We start from the raw sequence: 15,658 nt of genomic DNA, 5'->3' as shown, positions 1-15,658 counted from the left end.
GTATATAAATATATAAACATGGCTGCTTTAAAAAAACAAACAAATATGGTTATACTGTTTTGGATAGACAAGATAGATAATGACAGCTGTGTAATTTATTTTGTTCTATTTATTAGAAAAAGAATTCATTTAAGGCTGGGGAGATGGCTCAGTAGGTAGAATGCTTGCTATGCAAGCCTGAAGACCTGAGTTGGATCCTTAGCATCTAAATAAAAGCCTAGCCTGCCAGCATGCATCTATGTCCTTAGGACTAGTGTAGGGAGGGGTGGGGAGGGAGTTAGAGGCAGGGTGATCCCTGGAGTCCAGTGTTCTATCAGTCTAATTAATCAATGAGATCCAGGTTCAATAAGAAACCAGGTCTCAAAAATAAGGTGAAAAAGGCATGGAGGTGTATGCTTTTAATACCAACACCTAGGAGGCAGAGGCAGTTATTCTGAGGTCAATGTCAGTGAGAGTTGCATGATGAAACCCTGTCTCAAAAGTTGAACATAACAAAAGATACCCAATATCAACCTCCATACATAACACCCCCCCACACACACACACACTGAACATATACATATGCCTTACATGTTTATCAGTAAAAGTCAAAGAGAAAGAATAATCACCTAAAAACTAAAAACAAACCAAATTGAATAACATATCTAAAACAAATTAGTTGCATAACCCTTAGGAAAAGTAACTGGGCGATATTAGAAACAGTTTTGACTGTATATAGTATAATAAAAAATGGAAATTTTCTATCTCCATTTTAGAGAACATAAAAATATTTTCTAACAGAAAATAAAGCCAAGATAACACCTTAAGTTTTAATAGCCTAGTGATAATTGCTCTATGGTCTAAATGTTTGGGCACCCCCCAATCCAACAATGTTCCTATATTGAAACCTAATTGACAATATGATATTAATAGGGGTAGGACTCTGGGGAGATGACTGGGTGAGAAGGAGAAAACCTTTCAAAACTAGATCAGTCTCCTTAGAAGAGACACTGATGCTGCCTTGCCTGTTTGTAAGGCACAGGACACAGTAAAAGGCCAACAGTCTACATCTGAGAACAGGAACCTCATTATTTATGCTTGCTTTAGTAAGATAGTAGTAATGAATAAAAAGAAATACAGATATTCCCAGTTCCACCCATAGAAAACTCTCAGCAGTGAGCACACCTGAACCTAGATTGTGGATTTAGCCACCACTCATTACAAAAGAAAAGGGTACTTGGGGAACAACTTCTTTCAAATTAGAGGGTGAGATTTGCTATGAACCCGAGGCTACTTGCTTGTTAGATACCAGCAAAGACGCTAAACGCTATCGAAAGCAATGGGTCAAGGCAGAAAGACAGAGCAGCTGACACAGAGCCATCTCTGTTCACTATGGGCAACCTGTGCAACAAAAGGAGTAAGGGTGCATGCAATTAAAACCCTAAATACATTGGGATCATATATCATGGGCTCAAATAAAAGTTTACAATAATTTCACAACCCCTGTAATGGAAGACTTAGAAAAAAATCGCTACTAACTCATTTCTTCCCATTGGAAGTATGTAGGGCACTAACACCTTAATCTGGAAATCAGCAATTAAAAAAGAAAGAAAGGGAGGGAGGAAGAGAGAGGTGGGGGAAAGAGAGACAGAGAGAGAGAAGCATTTATACGTATTTTGCTGCACTAGGAGAGCTTCACTAAAATCAAACCTCCAACACTATTGGAGAATTCTAGGTAATAAATAGAAAGAAAAAGCAGCCTTCCCAATGACCACTTTACAACCTGTCATGAAACAATTCAGCAAAGCCCAATGATGATGAAATGAAAAGGCTGTCACAGAACTGCCCGGTGGACTCCAGTCTGCTCTCTTAGAGTCAGTAATAAGACAACCAGGCACTGAATGCACTTGTATGTGATAATACTTCAAGTGCATCGCTGGGATGCTATTTATCCTGTAGTAACATTTCTAAGAACTGATACTGATACTGTAACAGTACTGAGTTATCTTCAGTGTCATTATTGTCTTGTCTAATCAAAATGCAATTGATTTTGATATACAACTTATATCCTATGGTAGTGACACATAAAACTGTAACTCAGGAAAACTTCGTGATACGTGAATATATATTTTGAAGCACATATTTAACAGAACTACCTTCTGAGCAAGATGATTGGATGGTAAAGGAGTGAATAAAATATTTCAATTAAAAAAGCAAGAAAAGCAATTTGTTTATAAGTCACTTGTGAAATGGGAACCTGGGTTATCAGCCAGCTTTTTAGCAGTCACACTGTTATACAAAATGGAGCCACATGTTTATACTCAAGGAAAGACAACAAGCCAATAATTCAAGCTGTCAAAAAACAGCCTTTTGGGTATAGAAAGCATATTTTTACCCACTCAAGAAATGCTGCCCCAATACATTCTTCTTGAGAAGTACACACCCATGGGAGTAAGGACTATGCATCTTTATTAAGGCTGATTATCTTTGCAGATTAATTATTGTTACTTGCTGTGTTAGTTTGAATGAGAATGAACCACACAGGTTCATGTTTTCAAATGCTTGGCCCCCAATTGGTGGAACTGCTTGGGAAGAATTAGCAAGTGTTGCCTTGGAGGAGGTGTGACACTGCGGTCTTTGAGGTTTTAAAAGCCCACACTATTCCCAGTTAGTTAGTTCTCTCCTTCTTCTTCTTCTTCTTCTTCTTCTTCTTCTTCTTCTTCTTCTTCTTCTTCTTCTTCTTCTTCTTCTTCTTCTTCTTCTTCTTCTTCTTCTTCTTCTTCTTCTTCTTCTTCTTCTTCTTCTCCTCCTCCTTCTTCTCCTCCTCCTTCTCCTTCTCCTCCTCCTCCTTCTTCCTCTTCTTCCTCTTCTTCCTCTCTCCCCCCTCTCCTGTGTTACCCTATCCCTCTCCCCCCTCCCCCTACCTCTATCACCCTCTCCTCCTGTCTCCTCTCTCCTGCTCCCCCTCTTCCCCTCCCTCTTCCCCCTGCGCCCCCTCCTTTTCTCTGTCTCATGGGCATTGTTTCACCTGATGAGCTCTCAGCTACTGCTCCAGCAGTGTGCCTGCCTACCTGTTGTCATGCTTCCCCCCCCCATGGACCAACCCCTGGAAATGCCAAGCCAGCCCCCAATAAACTTTCTTCTTTAAGTTTCCTTGGGCATGGTGTCTCATCACAACAATGTAAAATAACTGAGACATTTGCAAAGGTCAAATGAGAGTTGGACAGAAATGTGCTTTACAATGTAGGCATGGTTCAACTACAGCAATGGAGGGGGAGCATGAAGCTAGCCATAACAATGGGAGAAGAGATACAGGTGTGATACAGATGCAGCTATGATGCAGACAGGGGGCAGGGAGACTCCTGTTGGCAGTTGAGTGTCCCTCAAGACTTCATGGCTTGGACATTGTGACCTCAGTGTGACAGTGCTGGATGGTGGATCTTTATCAGGAGGACCCAAATGGAAAGTCCTCAAGTAAAATAAAGTCGTGACCTCAGAAGAGATTAGGAAACTCCAGCCTCCTCTTTCTGTCCATGGTCTCTCTGACACATGTTCCTAGCACTTTTACCTGAGACGATGCCCCCAAAGAGGTCCACATCAATACCTGTGCCATGCTCCTTAGACTCTGAACTATTTAAGCCTCTTTTCTCACTGACAGCAAATGAACTAATGCAGATGCCTCCTGTATTACTTACAAATATTGTCGCTCTATGAGAATATTTAATCTAAGATTTTGTTTTGTAAAATGTATGTTTGTTTCATTTCATAATAAAATGTTAACAATACAAAAGAAGAACATTTAAATTTACCAACTTTTTTTTAAATATTGAGCACATGTGTTAGATAAATCGTATGTGCCCATCATCTTTATGGGAGACATTCTTTGGTAAAGAGATAACTCAAACCAGCCAGTTTTTATATTATATGTTTAGTCTAATTTTGAGTAAATAGTGCATATATTTGCCCATTCCTAGGTGTCCCTCCCTCTATTTGAAGCACCTAACACCATTTCCATAATTTTTTTTTAATCAAGAATGACAAGTTACTTCTAATCCCAGGCCATATGGCCCTGCTCTTACCATTCTTTTTTTTTTTTTTTTTTTTTTTATTACTTTCATTTTTATTTATTTATTTATTTATTTTATTTTACATGTCAATCCCAATTCCCTCTCCCTCCCTCTCTCCCTCCTACCCTCTCTCTCCCCTCACATGCACCCTGACCACCCTCCCCTCCCATCACCCCACCCCAATTCCACATGTAGGGCAATGCCACCCAGGTGGGGCCATGTAAATCTGTCAAATCATTTGAAGAAGGGACTTGAACTTCTCTCTTGTCTCTAGGTTGAGTATCCCTCCATGGGGGATGTGTCCACAAGGTCCTTTTGTGCACCAGAAATACATCCTGGTTCCACTGTCTGAGACCCATATTCAGGGGGCCTGAGTCAGTCCCATGCTGGATTCCCAGCTATCAGTCTGGGGGCCCGTTAGCTCCTCCTTGTTCAGGTCAGCTGTCTCAATGTGTTTCTGCAACCTGGTCTTGTCCTCTCCCTCTGCATCTGGATTCTAGTTCTACAAGTGTTTAGTTATGGGTGTTTGCTTCTGTTTCCAACAGGTACTAGGTGAGGGCTCCATGATGGATAAGTTACTTGTTGATCTCACTATCTGGGAAGGGCATTTATGGTAGCCTTTCTATGGTTGCTCAAATTGTTATTTGGCGGCAGTCTTGTAGGTCTCTAGACCTTTCTTTAGGTTCAGTTTTCTCTTCAAACCAATAATGGCTTCCTCTTTTACGTTCCTTCTTTTCCTCCCCCATCTCTCTCTTTGTCTCTCTCTCTCTCTGTGTGTGTCTCTCTCTCACTCTCTTCTGTCTTCTATTCCTACCCAGTGAATGGAGAGAGAAGTAGGAGAAAGAGAAGGAGAGGAGAAGAAAGCACGTGCCCTTACCATTCTTACTCATAGTTCCCATCATGATGGACTCAGACTCTTACCCACATATACACATATATCTTTGTCACTGGATCCTAATCAATTACACTTTGTCTTCCCTGTAGGTTAACCAGGGGCCAAGTGGGACTCTGCTCTTCTTTCTCATATGCCGTGTAATTGCAGGAAATACTGAACATGTAAACAGCAAAAACAAAAAGAAATTAGCAGAAAAACTCACAGGACACACTGAAGTAGTTTGTAGTCCAATTAGGGGGCAGAATGTCAAGAGTGAATCAATAAAAGGTGTTCATTTTGTTTTGTTTTTATAGTCTTACCCCAACATGAGGAAACAGAGTGATGTTCTCCAGGCAGAACAAAGGGCATGCTAGGGTGTAAACGCAACACATGGAAGAAGACTGGTTTGTGTAATCCACCCACCACTCCTCTCCAAAGGGAAGCCATTTAGTAACAGTTGTGAGCAAATTTTACAAGGTTTATATAATACAAATGTGTCTAATGCTTAACAAAATTGGACCCGGTAATTGCTATTGCATTTGTTCCCATTTGTAACTTTCGACTTTTATTATGAAATGAAACACATGTACAGAAATTTACACAGAAATCAATGGATTCCAAGAATTTTATAACTGTACATTTCAGATAGACGCAGAGTTTACTGAACCTCCACAGTGTAGAGAGGACAAAACAGCGAGGCCCCTGAGAAACTATGACTGACAAGCTTAGGCCTCTAGTAAAGATTAAAGGTCTTTGACTAGTGGAAATGGATTGACTAAGAGAAATTGAGTAATTCTGGTAGAAGTAGTTGAGCTAAAGGAACCAACCACCATAACTTCGGTGAACAATAATTTGTCATAACTGAGGTAATTATCTTATATAAATATAAAAATTCCAAAACACATAATGTAGAAAGGTTGTATTAAGATGCATTTCTAGAAGCAGCCACATTATGACGTTTCCCTGTACCCTGCCCAACAACTCCATGCAGGAATGTTAGTGTATATGTATAAATTACAAGTATCACATATTACTACATGCAAATACCTCCATATAACTTGCTTTGAAAATAGGAATACCATTATGCTGGTAATATTGACTGCCTGCTAGTGCCACTGTTTTAGAAGGCTGTAACCTTATAGGAGGTAGATCTTTGCTGAAATATTTCTGTGACTACTGTTTGAAATTTAAATTAGAATGTATGCTGAAACATCATTTCAGTGACACAAGAATAATAATATAAAGGCACCAGTAGCTTCAATGCTAAGTGTTTTCCTAAAATAATTTCCTTTCCTACTTCTCTGTGTCACTGTCCTGGGAGTTTACTTTCTGTGGTCTTTAATTCGGGGCCAGGTTATCCTGACATCAGATGAACCTACTCCTAGATGAGGTTACCTCAGTGCTTGGTTTTGTTTTGATGAGTCTGGATTTATTTTTGCTCTTTTACCCTCCTTACCATTTCATTTTATCCCTACGTTGTCTCCATGAAGTTTCTTCATAGACAGGAGACAACTCACACACAGGAAATTCAACTCTCCGAAGCTGTTATTCCCCGTTTGGGTCCTCAACCAGGACACAATCCCAGGTCCTTTCTTGTCCTCTGGCTCTCTTTCCTACGTAAAGTCATGCTGACTCTGCTTCTGCAGGCTTTCTTCCTTACTTCAGGGAAATATGTGCCCCGCTAAAAATATAAGCATATATTAGCTCCTGGTATAATCCCTATTTTAGGCTGTCTCAATTCCATTGTGAGGTGTGGGATTGAAACCACTTCTAACTCCACTAAAGATTAATTTTTTCTTCCCCACTCCTTGATCATGTAATGTTTCAGTGAAAGTAGTGAGCTGACCATACTCTCACACACCAGTCTGTTATAATCCACTGAAGATCCCTGATCTGACTGAGAAGATGGTTAGAGAAGTGTTCTCAGGAGCAGACTAAAGTGGTGGGATGGCTCGTTTTATGTCAACTCGACAAAAGCTAGAGTCGTGTTGGGGAGAGGAAAATTTAATTGAGGAAATGCTCCCCACCAGTGGTGCGAGGGTAAGCCTGTGGTCCATTTTCTTAAATGATGTTTGATATGGGAAGGTTCAGAACACTGTGGGCTAGTGGTCTTGGGCACTATAAGTAAGCAAATTGGGCAAGCGCCGAGGAACTAGCTAGTAAGCAGCATTCTTCCCATGGCATCGGCTTCAGTTCCTGCCTCCCAGGCCCTGCCTTGACTTCCCTAGGAGATGGACTATAAGCTATGACATGGAATAAGCAACACAGTTGCTAAGACAAGCGGGGTACGGTGATATACCAAAATCTCTCTGAATCAATTAGACTGGCATAGTCTAGTAAAGCTTTCTGCAGTTGTGGAATCTGTCCTTATCTTTATTGTCAGCACAGAAGCCACTGGTTATATGTAGCTATTAGTCACTTGAATGAATTCATAAGGCTAAAAATGAGTTTTATTTTATTTTAATTAATTCAAATTCAAATTTATAGGGCCACACACACAGCAAATGGGTACCACATTAAATGGGTGATCAAGGCAATATAAAATGTGAATGCTACACACTATAGCCAAGGAAATGGAAATAAAGTGGGGGGGGGGCAATCAAGAAATGTAAATGGAAAGGAGAGACACTATTGTTTTCAGCAAGAGAAAGGAGAGCTCAATAATTCAAAGGTAGTGTGCTCAGGAGGCCGGCCAAATGAGTGGTACCATGAAATGGAAGGCTGTTAGGCTATTCTGAAATTCCGGTATTTTAACCTGTTGAATTTGCAGTGGTCAGGAGACACCTGGGAAGAAGCAATCAGAAACATTTCAGACTGCGTGGGGTGGAGGTGGGTCAGCGCAAGACAGATGAAATGTTTTTTCTTTGACACTTGTCTTGAGAGAGTCTCCTCCGCTCTTATGTACCCTTTTCTGAGACTGCCTCTTCCCCACATGGAGAGACCCTGATATTTGGCAGAGTAATGATGGTGCAGAGAAATCACTATTTCACCCACTGAGTGATTAATATGAAATTAGTTACTGCCACCCTCAGTAGTGCAGAGGAGATTGAGGAAGAACTGGTTATGTTTTAGCAAAGAAAAATGCCAGATCTAACACTGCTTGGCATTCACGAAGAACTTTCTCATCTAGGAATCGCTACACAGCTAGCAAGCTTCACTAATTTGAAAACCTCAAGGAAAGGGAGAGATTAAATAAGAAACACAGATCCTGATATTCTATTTATGCTATTTTAAAAAAAATCAGGCTTGGTATTTTCCTCTCCCATTAATACACAAGTGTAGCCAGGAGGTCTTTATCTTTCTACTGACTGATTTCTCTCGCAGCATTGCACTTATGAGGGAGAGGAAGTGTACTGAATTGCACCCTTGGACTTTCCCAGTGTCTTTTACCTTATTTACAATGGAAATGCTTCCCTATCGTCATAGTACAGGAAGCATTTTCTGACAAACCAGTCTGCACCATCCCTTGAAAAATGATAAATCTTGGCATAATGCCCATTTTAGGCTGAGTCTCAAATTTCATTGGAGCAGGCTGTCTTCTTTATCAAAAATTATTCAAAACAAACATCTATGAATCTGGGACTAACATGCATTGAAAGGGGACAGGCAAGGCCCTTTAATGGGTACCCTGCTGTGTACTCTTTTCATCTTAATTCAGAATCCCTTAGAGATTCAAACTGCCTCATGCAAAATATATATATATATATATATATATATATATATATATATATATATAAATCCTTCCAATTACTTATATGTCAGGTACGTTTTTAGCTTAGTCAAAACAGATATGCAATAATGTATCCTGGCGTATAATTTCATCTGTTGTGTGACCCCAAGGTAGGTGCTGCTTTTCTATCCTAGGCTACCTCTAGGCATCTTGTTTTGTTGCCTTTTCTTTCTCTTACCCAATTTTTCCTTTCTAAAAAAAGAAAGAAACAAACAAAACCTAAAATACAAACACTGTCCTGTCACAAGAAAAAAAAAAACACTTTTAAAAATTATGAAATTATGGCTTGTGGGACTAGGAAGATTGAGTCAGGGGAGGAATAAATGAGAGGGAGAGGGGGAGAGAGAGAGGTAGAGAGGGGGAGAGAGAGAGAGATACCATAAAAGAGGGAGCTATTATAGGTTTGAAGAGAAAACTGACTCTAGAGAAATGTCCAGAGACCTACATGGATGACCCCAACTAACAATCTGAGCAATAGTGGAGAGGCATAAATGCCCTTCCCTGATAATGAGATTGATGACTAACTTATCCACCATCATAGAGCCCTCATCTAGTAGCTGATGGAAACAGAGGCAGACACCCACAGCTAAAACTCAGCCAAACTGGAATCCAGATGTAGAGAGGGAGGAGTGATAAGAAAATAGGGATAAGACCAGGCTACAGAAACCCACAAAGACAGCTGGCCTGAACAATGGGGATCTCATGGACCCCAGACTGATAGCTGGTAAACCAGCATTGGACTGACTCAGACCCCCTAAACATGGGTCTCTATTAGGCCTGGGCAGTCTAAGGGACCTCTGACAGTGGAACCAGGATGTATCCCTGGTGCACAAAAGGACTTTGAGAGCACATTCCCCATGGAGGGATACTCCCCTAACCTAGAGGCATTAGGGAAGGCCTAGTCTCTACTCCAAATGACTTGACAGATCATGTTGATCCCTCCTAGAAGGCATCATCCTCCCTGTGAAGCAGGAGAAGGAATGGAATAGGAGGATGATCAGGGGCCATGGGAAGGAGGGAGGGAGAGGGAACTGGGATCGATATGCAAAATAAGGAAAAAAATATGGCTTTGAAAGATTTTGACAAAGGGTTTGATGTTTGGAAAATGAAAATAGCTCCCATATACAAAAACAACTGTATTTGTTTGAAGAGAAGTTGCTGGTAGACTTTAGGTTTTGTTTATAACTGACCCAGGGCTTCTGTCTGTGTCTCCAGGCAAATATAGACCTTTCACTGCTGCCCAGAGTCCTCTTACCTACCTTCCCTGAGCCCTGGGCTTCAACATCGTCCCCATCCTTCCTTGAACATCTATCTCTTTAGATACAGATACCCGAGCCAGGATCATCTCATTCTCTCATCCTATATATCCTACATCTTGTATTCTCAAGGATAAAGGTTAAAGGGCCTCCCAACACCATCCACATCACCACTGTCCAGTAGGACATCCTAGTGAGCTTTCCATCTAATTCTCTCTGTATAAATTCTCACAATTTAGGTAGGTATAGAATACACATAAATATATTTCCTGCTCCATCCCCAGTAGTCTATATATATTATCACTGACTAGCAGTAACATTCTGTACTATCACTTAAAGCTTTAAGGCTATGCAGTTCTGCCAGTAATGAAGTTTAATTCATTTATATGTGCCAATTCATCTCTGTCACAATCCTATTAATTTCTTCATTATTTTACTCTGTCTGTAGCCCTTGTACAATGAGGCACAATGATCCCCATTTGTGTAACAACAACAAAAAAGACTTTGAGTCTCTTACAAATTACCTTCAATTTGGCTGCTTTCACTGACCAGACAGTCTCTATATTTCTTTTCATATTTAAATCATTCTTTTTCAAACTCTTCCTTAGACAAATACACTGAAACTCTGGAATACTGAAGAGTGAAACCATAGCAAACGTGTAAGATTCTGATGTGCTCTTTCCCATGTAGCCTTGTCCCAAGAAATACTTCCATGGCATCTTTTCCGAGGCATACTGTTGCTACAATCACAGCTCCTTTGTAGGGAGAGACTGCTGTCAGCCCAATCATCAGTCAGAGATGTGTCAGAATACCTATAGCATTGCTATCAAAGTGAAGACTCTGTGACAAATAAAGGTCATGGATTTAAAATTAATCCTCTTATGCTGTTGGCATTTCTGCATGGTATGATCTTGAAGACACAGGAAGGTGACAGCTAAGTGGTTAGCAAGAGTTAACAGAGACTGTTTTATTGTATCAGGATCTGGGATTCACATTAGTCTATGCAACCTCTTCTATATTTTTCAGGATTGGAGCAAAACATCAGGAGCTAAGGGAAAAACAGGCAAAAGGTCTTGTTGATTATGCCACTGGAGCGATTGGATCAGTGCATGATATGGATGATGATGAAATGGATCCCAATTATGCCAGAGTGAACCACTTTCGGGAGCCGTGCACATCAGCAAATGTCTTCAGATCTCCATCTCCCCCTCGAGCTGGACCACTTGCTTACCCTCGGGATGGACGTCCACTGTCTCCAGACAGAGACCACTTAGAGGGTCTTTATGCCAAGGTCAACAAGCCATATCATCCTCCAGCCCTAGCTGACAGGTAATATTAGTGAGAGATGAATGCAGTTTTAATTCAGTAAGTTTCAAATCATCTCTACTGCTGAACCAAATAAAAATGCATCCTTCAATCTACTAAAACTAAAATGACATGGTGCCCTAGACAAGTGTTCCATGTTGACCTGCCAGTAAGGTATCAGTCATCAAACATAAAACAATAGCTAGTTATAAGGTGGCATGGATGGATAGTAACAGTAGAGTGCATGGTACAACAGGGAACAGTCTGCAGGAATACAGTGACAGAGAACTAATAATGAAGACTTTGGAAGTATATTGTCTTTTGTCCTAAGAGCCCTATTGTAAGGCACTTATTCAAGAAGATGACATGAGACTTGGAGGTGAGGAGTCAGAAAAGGGAAAATGGCTTCCAAGGAGGTGTAACTGGTGTGGAATTATAGATAGCTATCACAGTGCAGGAGGCTTTGAAAAATAAGGTTGGGGTTTTATACTCAATGAAAACTAAACTATGATCAGAGGTGGAAAATGAGATCATCTTGGTTCTAGGAGTTTGATGAAGTAGAGAGAGATAGGATGTGACCTGTAGGTTTAGGAGCAAGGGAAAGAGATATTAGGAGCATCTGTCTGAAGCAAGTGAGGAACAAGATGACTCCAACTGTACCTCTTGCCCAAAGAAAAATGTTCTATCTGGGAAAAGGATAGTCTAAAAGAGCTTTGGTCCATATGCATTGTCAGATAGCCTTGCAGTCCCATATTCCAGGGATGGGTTGATGGACCTTGCTCTAATCTGACTGCTGCTGCTTGAAATCTGGAGGGAGGAGGCAAAGAAGAAGGCACAAGAAGTTCTCATTCTAGATGAAAGAAAAAAAACTCATTTTCCAAATTTTTTAGGGTTCTGACAACCACCAGGACCCTAGCAGTAGCCAGCTTTTGTGTGATAGAATGATATATTGCATATGTTTACGTTTACACATTTCCCCAGCTGGGTGATATTATGCACTTTCAATTAGGTTGGGGAGAGGAAGGGAAATCATGGCATTTTTATGCAGACTGTAAAGTGTAGCTTCACAAGACTGATTACCTTTCAGAACCTTTCCAATAACCAAGTGGGAAGCGAGGAGCAATTTTTAATCCTTACTGTCAAGCTTCCAGGTTGATAATATTAAAGAAAGATGGTCAAGTTTTTCGTTAGGACAAAATGAAAATATAAATTCCTATGACTGGGTGATCCGGTCATCATATGTAAATTGCTAATTCCAAGGATAGATTAAGAGTTGGCCTTTTTCTCTCCAGCCTTCACATAGGGTTGAATTTTATCATGTAAATAATAATACTATACTAGAGTCTATTCTACACTCAAGCATAGTCAATCTTCCTTTCTCTAAGTCAGAAAGGGCTCCATGGCAGTCCTCTTTGAATATATCCAATAGAACACCAGCATGTAAAGACGGTATTTCTCAGACCTTTCCAAGCTGGTGTGGCCCAATGCTGATTCCATGTGAGGCGTGCTCAAAGATTAGGCTTATACCAAACCCTTGAACAGAATTCAATCAGGTTTTTCTTTTAGTGTACTCTTCTTTAAGGCCTGGTATGGTAATATGTATTGTTGGTCTTCAAGCATACTGTACAACCAGAACTCACCATTAATCAGAATATTTGTCACTTAAATTTTATTTTACCCATATTTTTTAAGACTCTGGATTGCTCATATTCCTATCTCTGTGACAAAAAAAAATCCATGAGGTAAACACAAAATAAGAAATGTTTATGTTTGTATGCAGTTTCCTGGGTCTCAGTCTATGCCATGGTCACTCAACCAAGCTGTTTCTGGGGTCTGCATCATGCGGCAGACAATGTGTTGGGGAAAAGCTACTCACCTAGTGAGAGCAGGAAGCAGACAGGGTCTGGGAAGAGGACCATGAATATAATTAATCCTTCAAAGTTATGTCCTTTATTATGAACTTGACAGGGTCTAGAATCTGGAGTCTCTATATTAGACTAATTGAAGTAGAAAGACCCATGCTAGAGTAGGCATCAGCAAATATTTCATGGGCCAGAATCCCATACTAAATAAAAAAAAAAAAAAAAAAAGGTAAGGGGCAAGCTGAATAATAGTGTTTATCTCTCTGTGCTTCCTGATAATGTGACAAGCTGGCTTTGATTTCTGCTCTCATAATTTTTCCAACATGGTAGACTGATTGCACCCTCAAACTGTTAGCCAAAATAAAAACTCTTCCCCCATTTAATTTGCTTCTTGCCAGATATTTGGTCACAGTGAAGAGAAGAGTAACAAGCATCCCCCAGACTTTTACTTTCTCAAACTTGGCTCCACTTCTGAATATCTATGACTTTATCGATAGATTAACCCACTGATAAAGTTGCCATCTCTCTCTGGCCCCTGCTATAAACACTGCTGTACCTGGACCAAACCTTCAACATTTTTGGTTCTAAACCATAACACACACATGAACACAGGATTCTAAGTTAATTTTTACTCATATAGTTAGACCAGGAATGAAATCTCACTGGGTAATGTTAAAGGCAGCAACTATAAAATGCTGCCAAATTTTTTTATTTATTTACTGCCAAGTCCAGACATCTATGTGAGTAATGGAGTCTTAATTCTGGCTCTGGCTTCTTTGTGTTAATAAATGCCCCAGATATGCCTTCTTCAGAGTTTTAGACAGCTGTTAAATTTTTGGATAGCAGATCAAAGAATAACTCTTTTTACCCAGAATTGTCTTGATTCTGCTCTTATCTTTAATTATACTTAAAATCTTCTCTGTTCCTTTTTCTTGAAGTCTTAAAGCAAGCAATTTTGCCTTGATGCATAGTAAGCACTAGCTAATGGTAGCTATTATCATCATGGTTACTGTTATGACCACTCGTATTGTCTGGTAGCAATGAAATTCTGGGGTCATGTACATCTAAGATTTCCTTTGGGCCATATTCCAAGCAATGTCCCCAAGCAGACACTGCTAGTTCTAAACCTACCATATTTTACAGTAAAGGGCATATCACTTACCCACCCATCTGTTCAATTGTTCTTCACTCAATAAGCATTTACTGGGCATCTACTGTGTTTTAGATACTATAGAAAGTTCCAGAGAAAATAGGAAGATGATCATGATATGTCAATGAGGACTAAAGGAGATTTATTTTCCGTTCTGTAGAATAGACATGTGGTAATGTAGGGTTGTGATGTCATGTAATTAAAAATGAAAGCTTTTCCTTTTTTGTGCTACATAGAAAAGGCCTCCTAATGGACGTTGGTAGCCCAGGCCTTTAATCCCTGCATTCAGGAGGCAGAGGCAGAGGCAGGTGGATCTCTGTGAGTTCAAGGCCAGCCTGGTCTACAGAGGTAGTTCTAGGACAGGTTCCAAAGCAATACAGAGAAGCCCTGTCTGGAAAAACCAAAAAGGAAGGAAGGAAGGAAGGAAGGAAGGAAGGAAGGAAGGAAGGAAGAAAAGATCTTCAAAGCAGGAGATAGGAGATAGTGGAGCTGGCTCTGGGGGGAATCCTTATGCATTGATTAGATATAATAGTATAACTGTTTTTCCTTTCAAAATAATCAAGTGTGTACAGTGATCAAGTTGGTAGAAAGAACATGCATTTAAGGGAGTCCAGAAATACCCAGAACACAGTATGTGTGGAGGAAGGGAAGTGAAGGGAATGAGGCTGCACAGCACTCTGAAGTCACTGTGTGCGTGCATAGGTCACACGTTGACAGTTATTGGTTGATAGTAACTGCCTAGAAGTTGTCTAGCTCAGGCTCCAGAAATCTGGATGGCAGCATGTGTACAGTGGCGAGTGATGTATGACCCAGTCCTGTGGCCACTGTCATAATTGTGTCCACAGAGGTCAAAAGAATGAAGCCTACAAAGAGAATGTGGCCACTAAAAGTCATTGGTCAACTTAGAGAGGACAGTGTCAGTAGCTTAGTAGGAGCTGAGGGAACTTATAATGAGACTTGATGGGGAGGTGAGAATGTGGAGAGAGAGCCTAATGGTAATAAGAAAGCAAGAGTTGTGGGCTGGGATAGACTGTCTTTGAAGTCGCACCTAGGATGGTGCTTCAGAGCTAGCTCACAAAGTCGCCTCGTGGTAGTGCTACAGAAAGTGACACTCAGAGAAATGTAACTTGCCCAAGAATAGGATTTAATTCTACACCTCTCTGTATCATATTCTTTTACTTAACCCACCATGCCAGGTAGACTTGCCTTCTCCCTTCCTAGTACAGTATGAAGATAAAGTAGCTCAGTTTGGGTTCTTAACATGTTTAATGGTACGTTCAACCATGACTTCTGGAATGGTGTTGATCTGGGTCCAGTTCTCATCCAGATTACTACTGCATGAACTTAAGTAAAATAACTTTCCCAAGATGCCATTTCTTATCTTCATGCAAACAATGCAAGGCCAGGACTGGTGATCAGTCCTGAGTTCATCAGA

At 40.4% G+C, this 15,658-nt stretch overlaps 1 protein-coding gene across 1 annotated transcript in view; it reads left to right on the top strand.

The window, feature by feature from the left end:
- Window positions 1-15,658, top strand: part of LOC127226156 (partitioning defective 3 homolog B-like) — a 93,992-nt gene that overhangs the window by 27,341 nt on the left and 50,993 nt on the right. The window contains exon 5 of the mRNA XM_051190062.1: window positions 10,933-11,235. Coding sequence (XP_051046019.1) covers window positions 10,933-11,235 — 303 coding nt within the window. The remainder of the gene's footprint in view (window positions 1-10,932; window positions 11,236-15,658) is intronic.

This window comes from Phodopus roborovskii, unplaced genomic scaffold, assembly GCF_943737965.1.
Source record: "Phodopus roborovskii unplaced genomic scaffold, PHOROB, whole genome shotgun sequence".
Taxonomy (NCBI): domain Eukaryota; kingdom Metazoa; phylum Chordata; class Mammalia; order Rodentia; family Cricetidae; genus Phodopus; species Phodopus roborovskii.
This window is presented reverse-complemented; position numbering and strand designations above follow the sequence as displayed.